The 15,995-nt window shown below is 34.6% G+C and overlaps 3 protein-coding genes across 5 annotated transcripts in view; 2 read left to right on the top strand and 1 right to left on the bottom strand.

The window, feature by feature from the left end:
- The first annotated feature begins 11 nt into the window (after positions 1-11).
- On the top strand, positions 12-3,192 carry LOC131953752 (U4/U6 small nuclear ribonucleoprotein Prp31). Its single transcript, XM_059317104.1, has 3 exons — positions 12-1,209; positions 1,429-1,671; positions 2,034-3,192. Exons 1-3 carry the CDS (start codon positions 118-120, stop codon positions 2,226-2,228), a joined length of 1,530 nt encoding a protein of 509 aa, XP_059173087.1. The 5' UTR covers positions 12-117; the 3' UTR covers positions 2,229-3,192.
- A 1,975-nt stretch (positions 3,193-5,167) lies between these two features.
- Positions 5,168-9,827, bottom strand: LOC131953751 (uncharacterized). 2 transcript variants are annotated; one of them, XM_059317102.1, is made up of 4 exons: positions 9,587-9,827; positions 8,932-9,032; positions 7,895-8,028; positions 5,168-7,607 (listed from the first exon to the last, which is right to left on the bottom strand). In XM_059317102.1, the coding sequence occupies exons 2-4, from the start codon at positions 9,005-9,007 to the stop codon at positions 5,340-5,342; spliced, it is 2,478 nt and encodes an 825-aa protein (XP_059173085.1). In that variant the 5' UTR covers positions 9,008-9,032; positions 9,587-9,827; the 3' UTR covers positions 5,168-5,339. The 2 variants fall into 2 exon arrangements, with proteins under 2 accessions (XP_059173085.1, XP_059173086.1); XM_059317103.1 differs by lacking the exon at positions 9,587-9,827 and adding an exon at positions 9,447-9,562.
- Positions 9,828-10,084: 257 nt separating this feature from the next.
- LOC131953746 (putative aarF domain-containing protein kinase 5) overlaps positions 10,085-15,995 on the top strand; it is a 10,886-nt gene continuing 4,975 nt past the window's right edge. For both annotated transcript variants that reach the window (XM_059317098.1, XM_059317096.1), the window contains exons 1-9: positions 10,085-10,170; positions 11,088-11,493; positions 11,647-11,819; positions 12,050-12,141; positions 12,700-12,840; positions 13,268-13,381; positions 13,570-13,701; positions 14,189-14,272; positions 15,326-15,407. In XM_059317098.1, the coding sequence (XP_059173081.1) occupies positions 11,150-11,493; positions 11,647-11,819; positions 12,050-12,141; positions 12,700-12,840; positions 13,268-13,381; positions 13,570-13,701; positions 14,189-14,272; positions 15,326-15,407 (1,162 nt within the window). In that variant the 5' untranslated portion in view covers positions 10,085-10,170; positions 11,088-11,149. The remainder of the gene's footprint in view (positions 10,171-11,087; positions 11,494-11,646; positions 11,820-12,049; positions 12,142-12,699; positions 12,841-13,267; positions 13,382-13,569; positions 13,702-14,188; positions 14,273-15,325; positions 15,408-15,995) is intronic.

Below are 15,995 nucleotides of genomic sequence, written 5' to 3'. Positions count from 1 at the left end.
TGTTTAGACCGATCATTACAGCACTTACGACCAAGTTGCGACTGTGTTATGATTATCACTGCATGATTTTAATGGATACGTTTATGATTTTAATCTAATTAAAAACAAAGCATAACAATGTCTCTAGCTGATGAGCTTTTAGCCGATTTAGAAGAGGGAGGTGAAGAATTAGAAACTATCGACGAAGATGATGAGGAATCAATTAACGACGTTGTTGATGATATCGGCATGTACAGCGATCGCCAAGTCGCTGGTTCCAATGTTCGTAGTGTTGCAAAACTGAAAGATAGTAAAGAACTAGCAAAAATTCTTCAAGACATAGAAGAGTACTCAGCCAAGCCAAAAAGAAGTGCAATAGCTGGACCAGTAGAGGTTGACCCTGAATACAAGCTGATTGTTGATGCCAATAACATGACAGTTGAAATTGACAATGAGATCAATGTTATTCACCAGTTTGCGAAAGATATTTATTCCAAACGATTTCCAGAATTAGAATCATTAGTACCAATGCCTCTTGAATATATCTGTACAGTGAAAGAACTTGGAAACAACATTCTTGAACGATCAAAGAATAATGAAATTCTTCAAGATATTTTAACTCCAGCCACAATAATGGTGGTAAGTGTTACCGCATCCACAACACAAGGAACCGAGTTATCAGAGAAGGATTTAGCATCTGTAATGGAAAGCTGTGACATGGCTATTGAATTAAACAAAAGTAAAACAAAAATATTTGAATATGTTGAGTCAAGAATGACATTTATTGCCCCTAATTTGTCTATAATTGTGGGCGCATCAATAGCTGCTAAACTGATGGGAACAGCTGGTGGGCTTACTAATCTTTCCAAGATGCCAGCCTGTAATGTCATGCTGTTAGGGAGTCAGAAAAAGACACTTGCTGGTTTCTCTAGCACAAACATTCTACCACACACTGGTTTCATCTATTACAGTGACCTTGTTCAGAAAATGCCACCAGAAATGAGAAGAAAATCCGCTAGGGCGATTGCGGCTAAATGTACATTAGCTGCAAGAGTGGACAGTTTTCATGAAAGCGTTGACGGAGCAGCAGGTGACAGATTTAGAGCTGAACTTGATACTAAAATGGACAAGATGACAGAGCCTCCTCCTGTCAAATTTTCAAAACCTCTTCCTGCTCCCATTGAACAGTCTAAGAAAAAGCGTGGTGGTAGACGAGCAAGAAAAATGAAGGTTTGTTATATGTTGTAGATGCAATAGGTTCATAAGTTCTGTATCATAAATTTGTTAAACACATGACGTTTTTCACAACATGTATCTAATTTTATCTAAAAAAATTTCCTGTTATCTTCTCCTCATTCAGTTTATATTAATAATCATTAGTCATTATTTAGTGTGTCTGATCTTTAACATTAATTGATATCAACTTAATTATTGTAATTTTGTTTTCAGGAGAGATTAGGTCTGACAGAGTTGAGAAAGCAAGCCAACAGAATGAACTTTGGTCAGATAGAGGATGATGCCTATCAGGATGACCTTGGTTTCTCAATGGGAACAATGGGGAAATCAAACTCTGGTAAAATCAGAGGAGCACCTGTGGATGCAAAGACAAAAGCTAGAATCTCCAAGACATTACAGCAGAAATTGAGCAAGCAAAATCAAACATGGGGTGGAAGTACTACAGTTAAAAAGACGGTACAGTATTTTTTAAAAGGACATTTTCTAACACCCTCGTTTACTACTGTGGTTCTTGCATTTTTTACTCTTTTTAATTAAGGTGGGGTGTTTTTTTTTCTTCTTAACAATGTGAATGATCATGAAATAATCTTTTTTTAGGGCTTATTTAAAACATCCATATAGCTAAGTTAAAGTTAAGATTCTCATAATTTTGTTTTTAGTCAGACTTTATACATGTAGATGTGTTGGAGTTAATTAGATTGGTTTGGATTCCCCACAGACCTATGGGATGCATTTCAGCTTGTGGAAATATATATTTAGTTTTCCTAGTAGCAGCAACAACAATTCAATTCTTAGGTAAATCTTTTTTTTTTCTACAGGTGGAAGGTACAGCATCCAGTGTTGCATTCACACCCTTGAAGAACTTGGAGATTTTCAACCCACATGCAGCCGAGACCAAAGTTCAACAGACAACACAAAAATACTTTTCAACCACTGGCTCCTTCTTAAAAGTTAAGAAAGAAGCAGGCAAAATGGGACCACCACCTCCACCAGGATCTTCGGGGTCTAAGTGATCACAGGAAAGATTCTTGTCTGGATTGATACTAAGTGGTTAACTGGTGTTTGATTCACAAGGCAGAACCCTAAAAACTTAGCTCGTAAAGTAAATTTTAAAAATTTAAGAGCCATTTTTCACTTCTGGATCTTTTGAAAAATAACCATATACATGTGGAGAATGTGTAGGAAAGCCTTAATGTGAATTTGGTAATATTAATTCATACATCTGTAGTTAAAGATCTAAAATACTCTTTTAAAAATAATGCCCCCTTCTCATAGATGATTGGTGTTTTTTTCATTTGCCATAATCCTTGGGATTAAAATTTAAATATAGAGACACACTGCATCAAAATCTCCAATTTGTCCATTTTTATACGGATTTTACTATTGAAAATCAACATTGAGAGTTAGTGCTTTTTCTAACAGTGGTGAAATAAGGTTACAAATGTTTGAATACTTCAGGTGAAATAATTTTTTTCACCACTATGGTTTGTTGTTGTTAATCTGTAATTACACGCAATTAAAGAATATGTAATGGTATAATGTTTTTTGTTCTTGGTTGTCACTAATATTAGTAATAACATCAAGCCATTGTAAAATTCATGACATTTTAGTTTTTGCTATAATTCTTTAATACCGGTACTATATTACCTGTTAATGCTTTTCTGGATCGGTACCAATACAGTTTTAGTTCTTTAAAAAGTTCACATAGTACAAGTATAGATTTAGAAAGCAACAACACCAAATTGGCTCTGGTGTATATCAATGTATTCATGGGGAAAGTGAAACCATCTTTTTAAGAGACAATAAGCTGAAGGCAAATGGAAGTAGTATTATATTTTTTTTCCCTACATGCGGACTATCCCCATCATATTTTATAATCAAATGACTAATTAGAAATAGAACCATAAGCAAATAGCAAAACTAAACTTATGATTATTGGTCTTCATTATATCATAGAATTTAAAAAATATACCTAAATAGAAATGTTCTTAATGTCATTTGTTGTGCTGTTACATAATTATTTTTATTACGAGAAAAATGGCCCGTTGAGGAAGGATACACCGGGCGCTAGGTTGATAGTGCTATCTATTTTCTCTAAACTAAAACCACCCCATCCCCCACACACACCCCCCCACACACCAACACTCCCCACCCTCACCCTCACCCCCCACACACCAACGGTAAACGGAAAAAAAGTCACAGGAAAAAAAAACACAGAAAAAAAGTCACAGTTTTTGCTAGGAAAAAAAGTCACAGAAAAAAAGTCACAGTGGTAAAATTTTATCGGAAAAAAAGTCACAGAAATAAAGTCACAGAAAAAAAGTCACAAAAATCTTTTTAGAATTTTTTTTATTAATTTGTTAAGAATTGTAAAATTTTGTATGTTTATTGTTGTGGGTTGTATTTTTTTATAGCATAAATTATTTATAGACGTTAAAAGCATTATGATTTATAACAATTGTAAAAATACTCTAAGATAATTAACACAACAATCTCAACTTTTGTTACGTATTTAGTTAGATACGCGGTAGAAAAGTTAATTATAAAAGAAATTTAGTCACATTTTGCCGTAGGCTATTCTCTGGTCGGCCTCTCCTCAGTAGGCATTGTCCGAACATATTTTGTGTTGTTGACGTTATGCGTCAATGACAGCCTTTGAACCTTGTCGGCTTTCTGTTTTGATCCTAAGTTTTGTTATGTAATGAGCGTGATAAATGTGGGCAGTAAAGGTGGTTGAACTAAACATAACTATTGTTGCCATGAGTTGAGGGCAGCAAGTCAGACGAACTTACCATTTCACGGTAATTTAATATTGGTATTTAAAAAAAAAACACGATGAAAAACGTGGACTTTGGAGCATTCTATTAAATGCTACTAATCTTAAGTTTAAAATAATTACAATCTACATACTTCATAATAAATATTTTTAGATGAATTATAAAAATTCCTATGCGTATACAGCCTACACACATTACATAACATTTAATTAATCCTAAGTTAATTTGCACTATCTAAATATTTAATACATAAAAGTATTGACAAATATCATGCAAATATATATTTGTGACTTTTTTTCCTGTGACTTTTTTTCCTGTGACTTTTTTTCCTGTGACTTTTTTTCTGTGTTTTTTTTTCCTGTGTTTTTTTTTCCTGTGACTTTTTTTCCTACAATCCACACCAACACCCCCCACCCCCCAAAAAAAAACATGTCTACCGTCCCATTCAACGAAATATAATTATATACTTTTTCCAGTGTCCGCCCCCTCCCCGAAAATTCTATCCCCGCCTCTGAAAATTTCAAGTACCCCCACCCCTCTCCGGGGAGGAAAAAGTCTGAAAGAAACACTGGTGTCGCGCTTAGCCACTACCCGAAGAATTGCATTAAAGAAATTGCAAGAAAACCACTTTTTAGATTAGACACATTAATTAGGCGGTAATTTTATTATAGAGTATCGATGAAGAAATTTCTTTTGAGTTAGGGAGGGGGGGGGGGCTCAGACGTTGTTACGCGGGGGTGGGGCTTCGCCCCTACCCGAAGAATTGTATGAATGAAACCACTGAGATTAGACAAAATTGGGTTTTTATTCAATGTTTACTCGATAATCAATGACGTCATATTACTGTGTACACTCTCCGGCTTGATAATATTTTCTTCTATATGCTCAATGACGTCATCTATAATAATAGTTTCGCTGTATTTTCATAGTTTCACTATGCATGTTTTTAATTTCCTTGTGTTTTCTCTAGAGCGTTCTTGTCAGACAGATAGATAGATACATAGAGAGACAGCGAAACTATTAGTATTAATGATCAAACATGAAGAAATTGTATAAACCTCACATTTCCCTTCCTCAAAATACATGTCTATTTCAAACCCTGGTGAATGTGACATGATTAAGTAAGAAACACATTACTCTTTATCAGAATCATACAATGGGTACGAGTTGCAAGTCAAATGAAAACAAAAATCTTTAAAAGCTGATGAATGTTTACTTTTCATTTAAAATATATAATAAACATTTTTAACAAAATGCACCAACAAAAATCCAGTATTTAATTAACAATGTTTACACATGTTATCACCAACAAGACATGAAATCAAACAGCAATGACTTCTCTTCTTGTCAGCCATTGGTATTGACCATTAAGGCTTGCTCTTGGCCAGTGGTTGAACCAACTACTGTCCCATCCACACCAATGAAGTAAATAGGATGTGAGGCCTCGTCTTGATCTTGAATATCCGCTATTTTATACTGGACCAGGTTCCCATGCTGGTCTCTGCCCATGTAAGTCTGACCAGGCCTGACCAGTTGAACCACTTCACCTGTGTCTGTGATGTATTCCAGGTTGCTAAGGTTACCTGAGGGTAGCTCCAGGCTTGCAGGTTTATCAGACTCCAGACTCAGGTCGTCATGTTTGTTAGCAACCAGAACCTCTATCATGGAGTGGTCCTGGTCACCCAAGTTTGAACTGAATGGGGTCTCTGAAATGGCGCAGAGGAGTTGGCTGGTGGATGCCGAGTAAATGTCAGGGTGAACCCCGCTGGTAGGAGACAGGAGGTCTTGTGTGTTGGGAGTTGATTTTAACAAATCGTGATCGGTGGTTGAAGTCAATAGTATCTCATGACCGATGGTTATTGCTTGCGAGGTAAAGGCTGATGCTGTCTGAGTCGAGGGTAAATTGAGGTTGAGTGCGGGCGATAAAAGTGGGAGGGTCTGTTTGACTGGCTGACCGTTGTGAATTCTTGCAACGTGTCGCTGCAAGTGATGCTTCTGGCGAAAGTTGTACCCACACTGTGGGCAGGAGAATTTGCCAACTGTGGTGTGGCTGCGGACGTGCGCTTTCCTCATGACGTCTGTTTTAAATCTCCATGTACAGCCAGGGTGTGTACACGGGAAGGGGCGGTTGTAGTCATGGACTTTCATATGCTTGTTCAATGTGGATCTGTCGATGTACGCATTGCCACAGATTTCACAGATGACTGAGCCGTTAGGATGGAGCTGGCGGTGGAGGTGTATGGCGGCACTACTATTAGAGACAAAACTGCACTGTGGGCAGTGGTAGTTTTTAGACTTGTGACTGCGGCGGTGAGAGACAAGGATGGCCTTGGTCTTGAAGGATTTGCCACAGTTGTCGCAGAGGTGGGTCCGCTCTGTTCTGTGCGTTGCCAGGTGCCGGCGCATGTACCGGAGTCTACTGAATACTTTGTGGCATGTGGGGCAATGGTATTTTCCTGGGGCGTCTTGGCGCTCAGGTTTTCTAATCCTCTTCCGAGGTAGTTTCAACTTCTGATTGCCAACAACATACTGAGACATTTTAATCACTTGGAAATCTTTCCACTTACAATCCCCATTGTCCTGTCTGATACCGCTAAAGGAATCTTTGTTTCGAATCTCTAGCATGGCATGTATTTCTAGAATATCTTTATGAGTGGTTTTCATATGCTTCACAAGAGATGGGTGCCAGGCAGTTGAAAAACTACAGTGCAAACATCTAAATTCTGTACGCTCGTATGTTAGGGAATTTCCTTTAATGCTGATATTCCCTAAAAGAAAATAGAAATCTAATGCACCAATGTCCAGTTCTTCCTCTGCTGTTATTGAAGGACTTAAAGGTGTGTGAGTGGGTTTAGGGTGTGGGGATATTTTTGTGTTTGATAAAATTGGAACAACGGAGTTTGGTTTGGGTCCTACAATAATAAAACTAGGCGATAACTTGGTGGCATCTTCCTGGCTCTCTGAGTGAATGTCCTCTCTTTTCAACATCACACTGCTGTCTAATGCTTTCTGCGCATGAATTTCTTGCTTTGTCAAATCAGCCGAGTTGTGCTGAGGACTGAAGTGGTTTGGCTGAGTCACCCCTAAATTTAGGTTCAGAGCCTCGCAAAAGCTTCGTGTGGCGTTAAGGTCAAGTGGCAAAGGCAACAAAATGGTGGTGGTTGATCCAGCGGACTGCAATAGCCCGACTGAGCCACCAGACAAAGGGTTCGGCCGGATTGATTTCAAGTGTTCAGTGTTGTATCCTGGGGCCATGTCGCCAATACTGAGAGGTGACAGCAGAGGTTTGCCATTTAGAGCTGAATATACAGTATCTGTACGGGGGTTAATCACACTGGCGGTTGTGTAAGTGCATGTATTGCCAAAAGAGGAAAAAACTATATTTTCTGCCCTTTTTGGATCATTTTCCTTCTGGTTGCTGATAATAGTGTATGGCATGGCCAATACTTTATCCATCATGGGCTTGTAGTCATCAGGACAAAGTTGGTTAGCAGAAGATTCATCAAGTTTTGCCAAACCATCATTTTCAACCAAGGGATTGTCATTGGGTGATGTTAAAAATATTTCATTTCCTGGGTCTCCATTCAGGGAGGATTTCTCTGATGCTAAATTAGTCTGTAGCAATTTAAATAAATATTATCATTCTTAATGTATACACATAAAAATAGTTTAATAAGTGCTTTATGTTAATATTTAAACTGTTTAACGTGTTTACTTAAAAAGATTTAAAAACGGTTTTTGATTGCAACTAAGATTTTTTGGATTGATAATTTATCCCATAAACAAAAATTTGCACAGAACTGTAAACCGACCCACCAAAAAGTAAACCCTTGTCAAATAGTTTCCCTTTTCTCAACAGAAATAGCCTCCCTTTACTTATAAGATAACAATTGTCACCCTACCATTTGTTTGGTTTCCGTGTCACCTATTTCTAAATGTACAGTGTGTTCTTGAAGAAGGTGAAGGACTAAATGGTTTTTGCTTGGAAACTGTTTTTCTGTTGAGCATAGTAGACATCCAATCAAACTGTCACATTCTGAAAAAAAAATTGAAGATTTAAAAGAGGTTTTTGATTTTCAATCTTAAATTATTTCAATTTACACTTTTCTTAATTAGTTACGTAGTTTTAAATGCTTTCATTGATTTTTTAAATTGCTACCAATAGAACAATATGTTACAGTAATTCTAAATCAGCCAGCAGTACAGAACATTATTATATAACCTGAAAAGTAGAAATATGCTGAAGGATAACTATGTTGATTGTATACAGTTTACATGACATGAACTAATCTAGAAAATACATGAATCTGTGATCAGCATTACAACTATGGAACTTTTTCAACAAAACACATTAAAATGTAACTTTTCTCAGCAACAGGGCATATTTCAATTTTTTTCCTATTTCCACAACCCTAAAAAACACTTTCCTAACCCATGTCATGCAGCCAACTTTAGATCATTACAAAACTGTGCTGCTCTGTAAGCAGAGTATTCATTTATTATTTACAACTGTATTTTTAATCTTTACAGAATTGCAGACATTTTTTTATATTACTTATTGTTTAAATATCTCGTAACATCCAGAATCATACATGTTGTGCGTATTTATAATATTGTTAATGTTAATATTCTAACTGGATTTCACAGTCTATTGTTTACCTGTTTCAGACATAACATAATTAAAACAAGAACTTTAATAGTGATAGATTTTCAGATAGATAGCCCTGTCATCTTTAGTTTATTTTCATACCTGAAAACCCTGCCATTTTGCTTGTGGTAAACATTTCAAACAGTAATTCTGTAATTCAATGGAACTAAGATGAAAAATCATCTAAACTTATGCATCCAGTGTTGACGCCTTAGTGCTAGCAACTAGCCACGCCCCCTGGTTAGCGAGCAATATTAAATACTGAAAAAAATTTGATTTTAGCAAACTCACCTTTGATTTTGTGACTTAAGAACAGCTGAATGTTACTGAAGATGGTGAAACATTTCCCGCATTTGTATTCATCCATTTTGAGATATTAACAGTCAATATACCTGAATTAAATAGAAATGTAGTCAAATTAATACATTTGTAATTAAGCATATCAATAAAAACAATTAGGCCTAACCGACTGAAAGGAGATTGTTTATTTGATTGTTTTGAACTTATATTTAACTCAATGCAACGGGAACGTTCTGATCAGGATTCAAAGGGACGACATGAAATATCATCCAAAGTATTAAATTAAATAGGCTAACTATAAGGCCTAATTATTAGTAGTTAATAGTAATACTAACTAGTAATTAGGCCTATTTGGGTAGATTAGAAATATTTCTGAAATATTTAGAGTAGAGACTGTGTTAGTTGTTAGTTAATAGAGTCTAGTAGGGCAGTAGGCCTTTTAAAAATCTAAATCTTCTACAGTACAGTCCACATAATTTAGAAGAAAGACTAGATTCTAGATCTACCTTGTAGAGTACAACACTCATCACTAGTCTAGTAAAAACAGTAACAAACAAGATAATTTACTTTAAATTTACCAGACCAAAATCAAAAATGCAAATGACAAAGTATTAATTTTAAAGTAAAAATTAAAAAAATGTTTTACTTCGAACTTCAAAAAGTTTAATTTGAAAATACTTAGATCTAGATCTATTACTAGACTTTACTAGTACCAAGATCTAAAATTCTAGAAGACTATATCTAATTCTACAGATCTAGATTCTAGATCTAGTCTAGATCTAAACAAATCTAGATTCTAGATCTATCAAAAACTTGATCTAGTCTAGATCTAGATCTCTAGATCTAGTAGAAGTATTAAGTTCGCAAACTCTTCCTGCTACCAAAGACAGGTTGCCAGATCAATACATAAAGTTACCGTAAAAAAACAACCGAAAAGACAACAGATCTAGGACTAGTCTATCTATAATTATAATATTTCTCTGCTCATGTCCCTAAGCCTAATACTGATTTAAAAATTATCGTGTGGATTTAGCGATTGCATTTCGATTTTAAAAATCAAGAGATGTATCTCGATTATCTAGATCTATATTTCTTGCCTAGATAGCAAATTTTAAGTAATAAATTTAGCCTAACTGAACTGGTCTTGTAACAACCCTAACTCTGAGAGCAAGAGTTACCGTTACTGAGGTTGACTGCTATCGCAAGCAGGAGAGGCTAACCGCCAAGAAGGTTTGTGTATTTTGGTTCTATGACTGGATTCTAGATTCCAGATGGGGTCTCCTTTTTAAAATTATTGATAACAATACCTAGATCTAGGTTCAAGTAGATCTCTTAGTGTCCATAGTAACTAGTTGTACTATAATGATCAGTAATTCGTCGATTTCACAAAGTCGCTAGACCAGCCAGGTTAGCCTGGCCTAGCTACCTGACCTGTGACTGTGTTCTTCTTACATAAACATTTCATTATATAATTATTAGATCTAGATGTCTAGATCTATATAGAATCTAGTCTAATATCATACATTATTATATAATATATATTCTAGATCTAGAATCTAGATCTAGATCTATTTGATCTAGATCTATATCTAGAATACTTAGTTTACTTGACTTAGGTTGGATGTAATGCCTGTGCAACCTCAGATTACAGTTTAATCTGAGTTTAATTAAAGTTTAATGTTAATCTTTAGTTGAAACTAAGCATGTAACTTACTTAACTTAAAACTTACTAACGTGGCTTAAGGCTTAAGGTTAATGGACAACATACTCAACAATACATATTACATAACTTTACTTTATGGCTTTAACTTTAACAGTGATGTAGATCTAGCCTGCAAGATAAGCAGTTAGATTCCTGATCCTGAAACCAGTTAAAAAGTTAAAGGCTAGTTCCCCTAGTGAAGAGAGACATGACACTTTTTTCACCAGCTCTATTCAATCTCATTATAAAATAAAAATATTTGGGCCTAATGCTAATACTAGTATATTATATTGACTATTGTCAAATGCTTAGTGAACTAGCCTAGCACCCCCCCCCCCCCCACACACACACACTCCCACTGAACAATTCATGTCTCAAAACATTTTAACTAGCCTTAACCACTAGAGCTAAGACTGAGATGTAAATTATATTTTTCTTATTACAGGTAATTTACATTCAATATGCACAGCTAGTGTTACCCCAGTCTCAACTCTGAAACATACAGTCATGTCTACTGTTTGTAACAGGTGCTTGGGGGCACTAAAGCAAGCCAATCAACTGTCATCGTCATCAAAAAGTGTTCACTTTTCAATAAATTATACACAAATCATTAGAAATAAGGCATCTGTGTTATTATATAGAAAAATAATGCCAGATTTAAATTGCAGTGCAAACAGATTTTTCTGTGCAGTGAAACCTATACCCCCTAAACCAAAATGGAGAAAATTGAAAATATTGGCGTTAGCTTTAGGTTTAACATCAGTTGGTGGTGCTGTCTATTATACATCTTTAAGTTCTATACAGCAGAGAAAGTTAATTGTGTTTTCTGGTGGTGTGCGACGCTTTTTCCGGTAAGTTTATATTAAAATTTTAGTTTTATTTTAATAACTACAGTTAATCATGATTTTAAAAGTATTTACTTTTTGTCAAAAGATTCTTAAGTTTAGGTTACTCAATTTGTTTCACAAAGCAAAACTGAAAGTGTTTTTAAATTTAAACTTTAGGTCACTGATTATAGGAACTTTAATTTCTGCTGATTATAAATGGACTTTGTACAATGTTGCGGAAGGCTCTGAGCAGTATGAACAGCTACTGCGTACTTGCCACCAACGAGCAGCTGACAGACTTCTTGTAGGATGTTTAAAAAATGGAGGTCTCTATATCAAACTAGGTCAAGGTAATGATTAGTCTTAAGAAATGTTTCTGTTTAAATGAATTATCGTTGAAATTTACTTCCATTGATGTAAATTCATTATTTTAAAAATATTCTAAGGTATTTTCTAATTATTTTTTTAAAATAATTTCTATATTTGGAGTCAATTCGGTTTTAATTAATTTTTTTAATTAGAAATATTTTTTAGCTTAAGCTCCGTTATTATAAGATTTATTTAAAAAAAATATTTTCAGGTTTAGTTTCCATGAATCATATTTTACCTAAAGAGTACCTTAACACATTGGTTGTGCTCCAAGATAAAGCTCTGACAAGAAAACCTCATGAGGTAGGAACTTATACTTTATAATCTCTTAAACAATTTTGTATTGTAATATTACTGTCCCCCTACAGCATCTCAATATATGTAGTATACTAATCTATATATATAATTCTCTTCTTGGAGACGTTAGAAAACACCAAGCTGTAAGCGCGCCTATCAGTCCCCTCTCTTCCTCTCTAGGCATATCGCAACCACCCCCACATGGTCTGGTGAGCTGTGGTTCAAGCTAAATGTTTACAATCGTAGAGCCGGGTTTAGTGATGCCTATTAGAGGCAGATAATTTAGTTTGAAACTATTTTAAACTTAGGGGAGGTATCTAAGAGGAGGCTGCTTTCACGGGGGGGGGGGGGGTAAAGGAGGGTTTTAGTGTTTTAAAGCAAATATTTTCTGTGTCAGCATTGGTACTGTTGAATTCACAAATTATGAATTACTGAAAAGTAGAAAATAAAACTAAATAGCGGCGTATAATACGCCGCGGGTCGGCTCGTATATTTACAGTTAAACAGTTCATTGGTATATGGAAGTTTTTGTTAATAATTGAAATGCTGTATTTTCTTTCTAAGGTTGAGCAGCTATTTATGGAAGATTTTGGTAAGAAACCTGAAGAGCTGTTTGCAGAGTTTGAGCCAGAGCCTATAGCTGCAGCAAGTTTAGCTCAAGTACACAAAGCAACAACTTTTGATGGTAGGAAAGTGGCAGTGAAGGTACTAGATTTTTAGTCGATATACTCGTTTGTACAAAGACAGGTGAAGATAGTAGCTTTAAGTATCTTGAATAAAAAAAAAAAGCTTTAGTTTTCAGTAAAAAACACTTTCTTTTAGAGAAAAAGTATCTTTGCTATAGTTTTTCTTTTTTTATTTGGACCATCAAACCTTGCAAATCTTGGGTCTGTCACAGAAAAACAGTAATTACATTTCATTGCTTATTGAATTTATTTTTTAAAAAATATTTATGTAAGCCTACCAGATGCATGAAAACAATGTTTTTTGTAAATAATATTGTCTGTAGTGACATTGTTAAATGCTGTTGCTATTCTTATTTTCCACACATATTCATGGATTATTGGCTGTATACTAATAAATAAATATTTTCAAGGAATGATATATTTCAGAAGATCTAATGTTTCCCCAGGTTCAGTACATTGACTTGAGGGACAGGTTTTCTGGTGACATTTTAACCTGCGAGATTTTGTTAAAACTTATTGGGTGGGTGCATCCAAAGTTTTCATTTTCTTGGGTTCTTCAGGTAACAAAATATTTATAATAATAATCAGTAGGCTTACCACTTTGAAAAAAAAATATGTCTTCTTTTTTTCTTTTTTTTTATATTTATGTCTATTTAGTAACTGTCATGAAATCTTTTATTACTTTATTACTTTTATTACTTTTTTTCTCATAAATAGTGTAGATTTTAATTTTAATTAATGACTTCAGGATCTAAAAGAAACTCTAAGACAAGAGCTGGATTTTGAAAATGAAGGAAGGAATGCTGAGCGATGCCAGCGAGACTTGTCACATTTGAAATTTATTTACGTTCCAAAAGTTTACTGGAATATGACTACTAAAGTGAGTCTTAAAAATTTACAAATTTGATAACATTTAGTTTATGGTTTTAATATTTTACTTTAAAATTTTTATAGCAAACATTAATTTAAATGAATTAAAATTTTCAGTCTGATATTTTTAATATTAACAAAGCTTATTAACATGCAGCAGAACTTCTGTAAAACTTTTCTCAGACTGTTGATCGGCCAACTGTGTATAATAATTATTATTCACATAATCATATACTTTAAGTATTACGTAGATGATTTTTAAAAACAGATAAGCAATTCATTTTTTATGATAAATAGTCTTACAGAAATGTGAAAACTTTTTGTAATGATAAACATTGTCTTAAAATTAATGTCATTTATTGAGTTTTTTTCATAATTAAATTTTAATCTTATTAACTGCATTTTAATGTATATATATATATACTTCAATGTATACTTCAATTATTTAGACATTATCATTAGAACCCCAAATGTTTATTTTTACAATCTTGTTCCAGAGAGTTTTAACAGCTGAGTATATTGATGGTGTAAAGATCAACAATCTTGAGGGGATCAAGGCTTATGGGCTCAGCTTACAAGATGTAAATAACTGAATATTGTCTGTTAAATTGTCTTTTCTTAATTACCTACTGTATTGATTTTTACACTGTTATTTAGCTGTTCTCATTTGGTAAGACTTTTTCGGGTTTATTAAGTTAGTTTCTATGATGAACATGAAAAGGAGAATGGCTAAGCCAACAGGAAATTTTAATGTAATATTTGTTTTTAATGTCTCCAAGTCTTGTATATAGGTACAATCATCTTAGTGTATATTCATTTCTTGAGGTTTAACAAATATCAGTACCAATAACTCTGGAGTCATCAAAATTTAGCCTTACTGGGGTTATCTTTCCTGTAAGACAATTCATTGTAAAGTAATGTTGGAATTTTTTTTACTAAGTTGAGGTAGTTTGTTGGTCAAGGTGATTCCTACAGCCCTCCTTTTTTCCCTTGTTTAATTTATTGTATGTTAACCAAGACCAGGTATTAAGTTACTCTTTTGGACCTGGTAATTCATTAGGCAAATGATGTAGCATTCACTTGTTTCTGTGACCTTTGCATATGAAGGGATAGTGTGGCTAGCACAATACCAAGCTGCCTTTACTTTCACTAAACTACTCAGCTACCCATCGTAGAGCTATGTGGATGTCCTGTATGACTTTAGTCAGGATCTGAACTCGAGACTTTTGGCTTAGCAGTCATTGGTGCAACTGTCTAACCACACCATGAGACCAGGTGTTATAGTAGAGAATTTACTAATTAAATTGCAGCACTTTTCTGTGTGTTGTACACTAAACTAACAAGTCAATACAATTTGTTGTGATGTACTGTTGCAACTGTTGTACACTAAACTAACAAGTCAATACAATTTGTTGTGATGTACTGTTGCAACTGTTGTACACTAAACTAACAAGTCAATACAATTTGTTGTGATGTACTGTTGCAACTGTTGTACACTAAACTAACAAGTCAATACAATTTGTTGTGATGTACTGTTGCAACTGTTGTACACTAAACTAACAAGTCAATACAATTTGTTGTGATGTACTGTTGCAACTGCAACCTTTACCATCTGTTGTTGCCTTTTATTCCAGGTGGACCAGAAACTTGTGAAATCATTTTCTGACCAAATTTTCCTCTCTGGTTTTGTTCATGCTGACCCTCATCCAGGCAACGGTAATGTTAAAAATGTGAACTTGTTATTTGTGTTGATGGTGTCTTGAATTAGTTTTATGAACATTCTGTGTTATTTCGATGTCTTTAGAGCACTAGCTCATAACGAGGGCAAACCACGCATGGCCTTGATTTTGTTTAGATATACTGTTCTATCTTCACAGTAACTTTTTCTTCTATCTTTGTATCTATCCCATAACCCTAGGAGGTTTGATTGGGCACCATAGTTGACTTTTTCATACATTTTTGCCATCTTTTTTGTCTTCTGCTGCTTTTAGTTATTCTCCAATGGACAACTCAGTCAGTTCCTTGATGTCTTCCATCTCATTTTGTCTTAAGCTGCTTTTTGTTATTCTGCAATAGACAACCCAGTCCCTTTCTTGATGTCTTCTATCCAAATTTGTCTTTAGCCGCTTTTAGTTAGTCTTCAATGGACTACCCAGTCACTTCTCTACTTAGGTTTCTGTGTTGTTTTTCACCATTTTTTTTACTATTGATAAGAAACAAATCAGTAGAGATAACTACTTAAACACTAGACTATGTTGCTCTTAGCCACACTAGACTTTATATCTACTTTAATACATACTTCAC

Source organism: Physella acuta, unplaced genomic scaffold (genome assembly GCF_028476545.2).
Source record: "Physella acuta isolate Inbredline_101_S28 unplaced genomic scaffold, ASM2847654v3 ptg000945l, whole genome shotgun sequence".
Lineage (NCBI taxonomy): Eukaryota > Metazoa > Mollusca > Gastropoda > Physidae > Physella > Physella acuta.
This window is presented reverse-complemented; position numbering and strand designations above follow the sequence as displayed.

What these genes read in the sequence shown, in the direction of transcription:
- LOC131953752 (XM_059317104.1), top strand. Translation starts at nt 118, where the DNA reads ATGTCTCTAGCTGATGAGCTTTTAGCCGATTTAGAAGAGGGAGGTGAA. An exon ending in GACGAGCAAGAAAAATGAAG is followed by an intron (nt 1,210 to 1,428) that starts GTTTGTTATATG and finishes TTTTGTTTTCAG; the next exon opens with GAGAGATTAGGTCTGACAGA. An exon ending in GTACTACAGTTAAAAAGACG is followed by an intron (nt 1,672 to 2,033) that starts GTACAGTATTTT and finishes TTTTTTCTACAG; the next exon opens with GTGGAAGGTACAGCATCCAG.
- LOC131953751 (XM_059317102.1), bottom strand. Translation starts at nt 9,007, where the DNA reads ATGGATGAATACAAATGCGGGAAATGTTTCACCATCTTCAGTAACATT. An exon ending in CTTAAGTCACAAAATCAAAG is followed by an intron (nt 8,029 to 8,931) that starts GTGAGTTTGCTA and finishes TTTTTTTTTCAG; the next exon opens with AATGTGACAGTTTGATTGGA. An exon ending in ACACGGAAACCAAACAAATG is followed by an intron (nt 7,608 to 7,894) that starts GTAGGGTGACAA and finishes AAATTGCTACAG; the next exon opens with ACTAATTTAGCATCAGAGAA.